The sequence below is a fragment of the Myotis davidii genome, unplaced genomic scaffold (assembly GCF_000327345.1).
Source record: "Myotis davidii unplaced genomic scaffold, ASM32734v1 scaffold733, whole genome shotgun sequence".
In the NCBI taxonomy this organism is placed as follows: Eukaryota; Metazoa; Chordata; class Mammalia; order Chiroptera; family Vespertilionidae; genus Myotis; species Myotis davidii.
The window spans coordinates 128,577-137,573 of record NW_006284956.1 but is presented as its reverse complement, the minus strand read 5'-3'; the positions used below and the strand labels follow the sequence as shown (position 1 = coordinate 137,573).

General features: G+C 42.9%; 1 protein-coding gene across 1 annotated transcript in view; it reads right to left on the bottom strand.

Moving 5' to 3' along the window:
• NINL (ninein like) overlaps nucleotides 1–8,997 on the bottom strand; it is a 69,816-nt gene that overhangs the window by 15,129 nt on the left and 45,690 nt on the right. The window contains 3 exon segments of the mRNA XM_015558429.1: nucleotides 754–912; nucleotides 3,317–3,386; nucleotides 4,757–4,861. Coding sequence (XP_015413915.1) covers nucleotides 754–912; nucleotides 3,317–3,386; nucleotides 4,757–4,861 — 334 coding nt within the window.

Below are 8,997 nucleotides of genomic sequence, written 5' to 3'. Positions count from 1 at the left end.
CAAGTTCGAGTTTTTTAATTTGGTCACCCTGTTTTAAAAATAATCAACCTCCTGAGTGTAAGCAATAGCAATTTGATACATGTTTGATGTAGAAATGTCAGAATATTACAGAGGGACAGAAATTGCAAAGTTGAAACCACCCATGCTCCCAGCAGCCCAGAACCCCCCTGACATTGCGCTGTCATCCTCTCCACACAGCATTTTACCATCAGACTGGTCCAGTGTCATACGCTGTGCTTTTCTCGTTATATCTTTCATTTCCCCACGACATTGGATATTATTTGAAAACATGGATTTTAACAGCTTTCAGTTAAATTTACTGACTCATTCAGTAAACTGTTGATGGATGATTCAAGCAGATTCCAATTCCGTTTTGCTATTACAAATACCACAGCAACGAAAATACTTCCAGCTCAGTCTTTCCACAATACTCCAGTGAAATGCCCATAAGAATCATGAAGTCAGAGGATACGGACATTCTTGAGGCTCTTGATACAAAGTTTGCCCAACTGCCCTCCGGAGAGGCTGACAATTTTACTCTTTTACCATCAGAATGTAACTCCTTTCTGCTGCCGGGGACTTGCAAAAGCTGCTGGAGTCCACATAGTTCCCAGAGCTTGCCTGCTAGGTGCCTTACTCTCACCTGCGGGCAGTGCCTACCTCTTGGCACGTTAGGACTGCTCCTGATATGTGTTGGGCTACCTCTCCTATGTGCCCGCCCCTCTCTACCCCACTGACCTGGCCAGTACTCACCTGCACCTCCTCCCTGCGTCCAGCCTCCTCCAATCTCTGTGTTAACAGCTGAATGGTGATGCCATTGTTCTCAATGTGGGCCTGCTGGCTAGAGGCCTCCTCTCCGAGCTGAAGGACCCTGTGGTTGAGCTGAAGCAATTCATCATTGCATTTCTGACTCTAGAACAAAAGGGATGAAATGGATGAAAAAGTTATTTTTTTTTTAACCAACAGCTCAATTCAAATCATTTCAGTGATTCTCAACCAGGAATGCTTTTGTTTCCCAGGGGACATTGATAATGTCTTGAGACATTTTTGGTTACCACCTGTGGTAAGAGGACTGCTACTGGCAGCTAGTGAGTGAGGTACTCAGCACCCTGCAATGCAGAGAATGATCGAGCCAATGCACGCACAGGAAACTCCTCTACCCCTAGGAAAAAGGAGCCACATCTGGAAAACCAGAGGTGGTTATATGCCATGAAGATCCAAACCACTGTTCTGAAGACCTTTCACATTTTTCCCATTTCTTCCAGTTATTTCTAACATTATTTTAAGCAATTTGAAGGAAAAACCCTAAATGAAATTTATAAATCTCCTCAAAATACCCTCTGATCTTTTTCATTAAACACATAAATGCAGCTTTTAGTAGGGTATAGGAATTGATTAAATTGTGTGTTTTGCTTTTTCTAAATAACCACCACCCAGCAGATAGTGGGTACTGAACAAAGTTCATTGGATGGATGTGCAAAGGCACTAAATTGAAACAGCAACTAGGAAGTCCCGCCTTCAGAGTGGGTTAGGGGATGAGGTAGGTAGGCAAGAAGAAGATGGGTATGGTTATAAAAACAACATGAAGTGTCCTTGTGGAATTGGAACTATTTGGTATCTTGACTGGTGGTGATATATGGACCTACACAGGGGATAAAATTGTGTAGAATTTAACACACACAGACACACACACACACACGAGTATAGAAGTAAAACTGGTGGAATCCGAATGCGACCCATGGATTGTATCAATGTCAATAGATTGGTTGTGATATTTGTAATAGGCTGATTTGTGTCCTCCCAAAATTCCTATGTTGAAGCCACAATTCTCAGTACCTCAGAATGTAACTGTACTATATTTAGAAATTGGGTCTTTAGCCCGACCAGCATGGCTCAGGGGTTGAATGTTGACCTATGAACCAGATCACGGTTTGAGTCCCTGTCAGGGCACATGCCTGGGTTGTGGGCTCAATCCCCAGTGCGGGGTGTGCAGAGGCAGCCGATCTATGATTCTCTCTCATCATTGATCTTTCTCTCTCTCTCTCCCTCTCCCTTTTTCTCTGACATCAAAAATAAGTATTTTTTAAAAAATGATGGGGGGCAATAATATATATGTATTTTTAAAGAGAAAAAAATACGGTCTTTAAAGAGGTGTTTTTTAAAAAAAGCCTCTAAAAAAAAGGTGTTTAAGGTAAAAGGAAGTCATTCAAGTAGGCCCTAATCCAATATAATGGTCTCTTAGTAAGAAGAGATAGGACAGACACGAAGCAGGGAAGACCATGTGAGGACATAGATGACAGCTGTCTCTAAGCCATCCGTAAATGATGGTAACATATTATAACCCATTGAATAAAACAGGGCCCTATGTATAAATAAATGGGGAGAAGAGAAAGTTCTTCCTTACACTGGAATACCAAATCATAAAACAAAAGGAATGGCGAGTTTGTCACCAATTGGCCACCATCAGAGTAATAACTGACTCCACCAAGAAACAAACGATGCTAAGGTAAATGGGTGAGAGTTTGATGAAGAACAGAATATTCACATAATATCAAAGTGCCCACCCATACAATGCTCATTCGTTACACAGGGAAAAGTGACTTCACTGTGGAGCAGCCTGGCCAGCACCACTAACCGAGAATTGTTAGTAATGGGACGAATCACTGTCCCCCGGCAGGATGAAATGAGAAGAACACGGTATCATTTTTTATATTTTTATTGATTCCAGAAAGGAAGGGAGAGGGAGAGAGAGAGATAGAAACATCAATGATGAGAATCATTGATCAGCTGCCTCCTGCACGCCCCCCACTGGGGATTGAGCTTGAAACCCGGGCATATGCCCTCGACCGGAATCGAACCTGGGACCCTTCAGCCCACAGGCCAATGCTCTATCCACTGGGCCAAACCAGCTAGGGCTCATTTTTTTATATTCTTACCAAAGATGCATTATCTAAATCTAATCACAAGAAACATCAGAGAAACTAAGCTGAAGAACTTCATACACAGTAACTGCTTGTTATCATCAAAAGTGCCAAGGTCCTAAAAACCAAGGGCGGACTGACAGAAGGGGACTAAATGCCAAGCGGGATTCTAAATGAGGGGCGGCTGGCAAAACTGAACAGGAGGAGACTGAGGCGGGGTCTGTACCACATTCATTTCCTGACTATTGAGGGATGAGGGGGGCGATGGATCAGCAATTCACTCAGATCTTCCAGAAAAACAATTCCCTATTTCCTTTTAGTAAGTTTGAAATGATTTCAAAATAATGAAGGAAAGGAGGGTAGCATTAGCGGCGTGCCAAGTGTCGATACTTGACCTGTTTGTTGAGCTCTTCCATTTCGGAGCAGGCCTTCTCCTTGTCTCTCTTTAAAAGCTCAATTTCCTTCCTGTTGAAAAGCAAAATTAACAATATCACTCTGACCAACAGTTTCTTTTTCCCAGTCATCGCCCATGGCAAGTGATGGCGAACCTTTTGAGCTCGGCGTGTCAGCATTTTGAAAAACCCTAACTTAACTCTGGTGCCGTGTCACATATAGAAATTTTATATATTTAAATGCCATTTAACAAAGAAAAATCAACCAAAAAAATGAGTTCGCGTGTCACCTCTGACACGTGTGTCATAGGTTCGCCATCACTGGCCCATGGTAACCGCAACACCTTCGATCTGTGGCCACATACCACTCTCACACCTGCTCTTGGCACCCAGAGCCACCACTCTGTTCCTACTGTACACTATTGCCGCTGCTGATCCAAGCGGGTCCCAATCCTCAGGACCAGCGGACGCTGCCAGTGTTACAGAACAAAACCCTCTACAACACCCCTCAACTGTACCCATGAATCTCTCTTGGGCACCTCATGCGACTGTTCACTACCAACAGCATAAAGACCCAAAGAGCCCTACATCCACTAAGATCTGTTGTCAAAGGGGGGCTGGCAGTAAATGTAGGGGAAAAATGGTTCCTAGAGTGAAAAAAACCTTTAGATTTCAGAACTGCTATAATGTGATAGCAATCACTTGTTTGCCTACCTGTTCTGGATTCCATATCTTAATTAATCATGGCAATTTAATCAAATCAGTTCCACATTCTCAGCCTTTTAGAGCTGAGCTCTTCTTCAGTTTCAGAGCTAAAAAAAGGCCAACCCACTGTCCTTGGATAAGACGGGGCTACGGGAGTGAAAGCAGAAATCCACCAGCAGGTTTTCTGTGTCCGCCTCACCCCCAACAGACTCACTAAAATCAATAGGCAGAAATGAATCTTGGAGAAAAGCATAGCTGAAACCATTATCAGGACATGAGTGAACATCAGGACATTTTCCTTGCCCACATAGGCCTCGGGGGCCCCACTTACCCCTACAAAAGTACTTGCTGCTCCCTCGCCCTTAGCATAATGTGGACTATTTCTGCAGGGGAGAGACGCACGGGAACACTGACTTCAGAGGTAAGCGGGCCTGTGCTGCAGCTGCTCACTGTGGTGATGACTGTGCTGCATGCTCGCACTTTCTACCCAAACTTCTGAGACCAGATTTTCAGGAAGGAAGGCGTTTGCCAGCATTTGGAAGGAGGCCTGAGCCCTCTCATGCATGTCCAGGCTGGTCAGAGGTCAGCACGGCTTGCCCACTAGGGTTTTCTGGAATGCGGGATCGCTCTGTGAACATCTCCCCTTTCTACAGCAATACTGTCTAAGCTCATTCTACAAAGAGTAACATGTGTCATAGGCTGTAAGTTCTGAGCGAACCAGTGAGACAGGGCTCTTACCTTTGTGCATCATTTGTCCTTTCTGTAGATTCAAGCTCTTGCTGCATTCTCCCCAGCTCATTTTTCAACACTGTGTTTTCTTCAGAAAGCCTATCCAACTTAATTCTGCATGAAAAACAGAAAAGAGGAAGAAGACTGGAAACTCAGGCACTACGTGCCATATGCAGCCCACATCAGTCGGGTCTTGAAGTCGGAAGTCGTGGTAGTCCTGCCGTCTACATTTCCCCTTCTCTAGATGATGGCACAGGACATACTTTTCCTTTTCCTTTCTCTCTATCCAGTTACAACATGCTATAGTTTGCATCTCCCCAGAGAGAAGCTACAGAAAGCAAAGCTTTCTTAGCTTCCAAAATGGTCACACAACCAACAATTCACTAATATATTCAGTACCTTGGTTCCATTTACTCTGTGTTTACAGCTGACCTGTTCCTGCACCTTATAAACTCTAAGTGAAATGTGAGTGTCTGTGGTTGGTACCAATGCACAATATTGGGTGTGAGTCCTCGGTTATTGCAGAGGATATCCGTCCTTCCACCAGTGAACTCCAGCATGGAGCTAAGAAACACAAGGAATAAGAAGATTCAAACGCACGGGCACATTTTCCTCCTTAGGTAGAGTACCTCCCCCTATCCTGTTCTCTGAGGCCACAGCACTGGGAGGAGAAACCTAGGAAGATGCCCACATCGATTATGGAGAGAAACCTGGTATCAGGTGAATTCTTCCAGGGAGAAAAAAGCAAGTATAAACAGCTACTACATGAACCAACTTTATCTAAAGCCACCTTTGCTCTCTGATGACTCTAGAGTCTCTGCTTATATAACACCATCACTGTATGACAGATGAGCAACTTACCAGTAAATACCACAAATGAGGCAACTAAAACCCATACTTGCTGCCCAGAGAATTTATTCCTGTTTTTAAAGCTACATTTTAAAAAAATCCTCACCTGAACATGTCTTTTAAAAAATATGTTTTTATTGATTTTAGAGAGAGAGGAAGGGAGATGGAGAGAGAAGAAGAGAAAAACATTGATGAGAGAAACACTGACCCCCTAGTGGGGATGGAGCCATAACCTGGGCATGCACCCTGACCAGGAATCGAACCAGCGATCTCTTGTTGCATGGGACAATGCTCAATCCACTGAGCCACACCAGCCGGGCCAGAGACTTTATTCTTAATACATGTTGGTCTGGCTGACATTTATTACCCCCAATAGGTCTCTATCTGGCATGAGCTTGTAATGTTTTCAACCTAAAAAGACTCAAAGCCACACGATCTCATTAATGAGACAGTTTACGTATTATGGTTGTAATATCAAGTACCTCTTTCATGGCTTCATTTTATCTCACAAGGAACTAAAGAGAAATATAAAAAAATAGAAATCACTGGAATTTTAAAAGCAGCAAAGGTTTTCAAGTAGGGGAGTGAAAAAAAAAATGAGATCTGTGTTTTGAAACTATCACTCTGGCTCCAGTATGGAAAACAAATTGATTCAAGGCAGGTGTATGTGTGTATAGTGGGGGCGGGGAGGGGGAGGTAAGGGGAGGGAAGCAGGGCATCTACTTCCAGCTTCCTAGATGTCAGATCAGCTGATGGTTGCCCCATCCCAACCCCCACACACTCACCAAACAAGTAGAATCTGTGTGAAGCTGGTCACACAATGTGTGAGTGTTCTCCCTGAAGGTAATGGAAACCACCAAGGGCCCCCAAATAAAACAAAAACCTGGAAGCTGAAACCAAAGCTGTGAGCATTAAGTAACACAAAGCTGGGGTTACCCGAGGCAAGTGCCTATGTCAGCAGCATGGAGACACTGCACAGTGGACAAGTGCATTAAGCCAGTCCCCTAGAAGGAGGTTAACGTGGTCCCAATTAGTAGGCCCCCAATTGTGGGCAAAAGCAATATGCATTCTTCCTGCAGAAAGCACCCTCTACTACAGCTCCCAGGATTTCCAGAGATTAACATCACATAAACAGAAGCTCACAATCAAAAATCACCACAATATACATGGAAAAAGCCACTTATGAGAGTCAGCAGGAGCAAAAACCACAGAATTAGACCCCATAGAAATCTTGGATATTGGAATCATCAGACACAAAGTAAAGATAAGTATTATGGAATGTTTATATAAGTAGAAGATTGAAATTTAAAAATGAACATGAACAAATTATCAAGAGAGTCCAGACAGGACCAAACAGAGTTTATGGAAATAAAAGAAAACCACAAAATTTTTGGAAATGAAAAAAGTCGATGTTAAACACTAAATGGGTTAAATGGCAGATTAGACACAATTGAAGAAAGAATTACTAACCTTAAACACAGAGATATGAAAAAAAGTACCCAGAATGTGACAGAGAAAACAGGATGGAAGATATGAAAGAGTTTAAGAAATGGAAGAAAAGAGAAAAGTTCTAACATCATTTATTTAATTCAAGAGGGTGAGAGGACAGGCAATAGTTTAATAGCTGAGAGTTTTTTTAATATGTTTTTTCAATATAAAGAAAGAAATATCAATGATGAGAGAGATCATTAATTGGCTGCCTCGTGCACGCCACCCACCGGGGATTGAGCCTACACCCGGGCATGTGCTCTACATGGGAATCGAATCGTGACCTCCTGGTTCATAGTTCGACACTCAACCATTGGGCCGGACTGAGAGTTTTTTAAGACACAACTCTATACATTTAATAGGCATAATATTTTAAATAAGATAAGTTAAAAGGAAACCGCATCTATTCCCTATGGCCCAACAATTCCATTCTTAGTACATCCCCACCTACATGCTCAAAAAGACATTTACAAGAACTTTTTCAGCATTATTACTCGTGATAGCTAAACACTAGACACTACTCAAATACTCATGAATGAATACATTGTGGTTAACTCACACAACAGACTGCCATAGCAACACAAATGCACAAACTATAGGTATAAGCAAAAACCTGGATGAATCTCACAAACATATGTTGAGCCAAGAAAGACAGATACAAAAGAGTACACACTGTGTGAGTCCTTTACATAAAGTACAAAATTTGGCAAAAGTAATCTATGCGGTTAGAAGTCAGAATTTGGAGGCTGTTTCTTGTTCTGGTTGCTGATAACATAGATGTGTTCAATTTGTTGACAATTCTTCTAATTGTGTATTTTTTCTTGTGTATATAATAAAAAGTTAAAAATATACAACTAGCCCTGACCGGTTTGGCTCAGTGGATAGAGCATTGAGCCATGGACTGAAAGGTCCCAGGTTCGATTCCTGTCGAGGGCATGTACCTTGGTTGCAGGCTCGATCCTCAGTAGGGGGCGTGCAGGAAGCAACTGATCAATATTTCTCTCTCATCGACATTTCTCTCTATCCCTCTCCCTTCTTCTCTGTAAAAAAATCAATAAAATTAAAAAAAAAAACAACTAAATACATAAAAGAAAAACTGAAAAATACAGAGATTTTAAAAGCAGCCATCCTGGCTCTTGTGGCTCAATGATTGGGCATCAACCTATGAACCCGGAGGTCATGGTTCGATTCCCAGTCAGGGCATATGCAGGTTCCATCCCCAGCGTGGGGGCGTGCAAAAGGCATCCGATCAATGATTCTCTCATCATTGATGTTTCTATGTTTTTTAAAAAATATACTTTTATTGATTTTAGAGAGGAAGGGAGAGGGAGAGGGAATAGAAGCATCAATGATGAGAATCATTGATAAATTGCCTCCTGCCTGCCCCTCACTAGGGATTGAGCCCACAACTCATGCATGTGCCCTTGACTGGAATCGAACCCAGGACCCTTCAGTCTGCAGGCCGACTGAGCCAAACCAGCCAGGGCTGATGTTTCTATCTTTGTCTCCCTCTCTAAAATCAATTTAAAAAAATATTATTAACAATAAAAGCAGCCAGAGGACTTAACTCAGATAACCTACCATAGTAGGCAGAATAACGGACTCTAAAAGATGTCCATGTCCTAGTCCCTAGAACCTGTGACTGTTGTACTACATGGCAAAGAGGAACTAATGTTTGCTAATTAGCTGACTTAGGGAGAGTAGCCTGAGAGATCCAGGTGGGCCCAATGTAATCACAGGGTCCTTAAATGTGGAAGAGGGAAGCATAAGAGTCAGTGTAGGCCCTGGCCGGTGTTCTCAGTGGTTAGAGCATTGCCCCACGTACCAGAGGGTCAGAGGTTCCACTCCCAGTCAGGGACATGTGCCTGGGTTGCAGGTTCGATCCCCGGTCCCACTTCGGGGGTGTGCAGAAA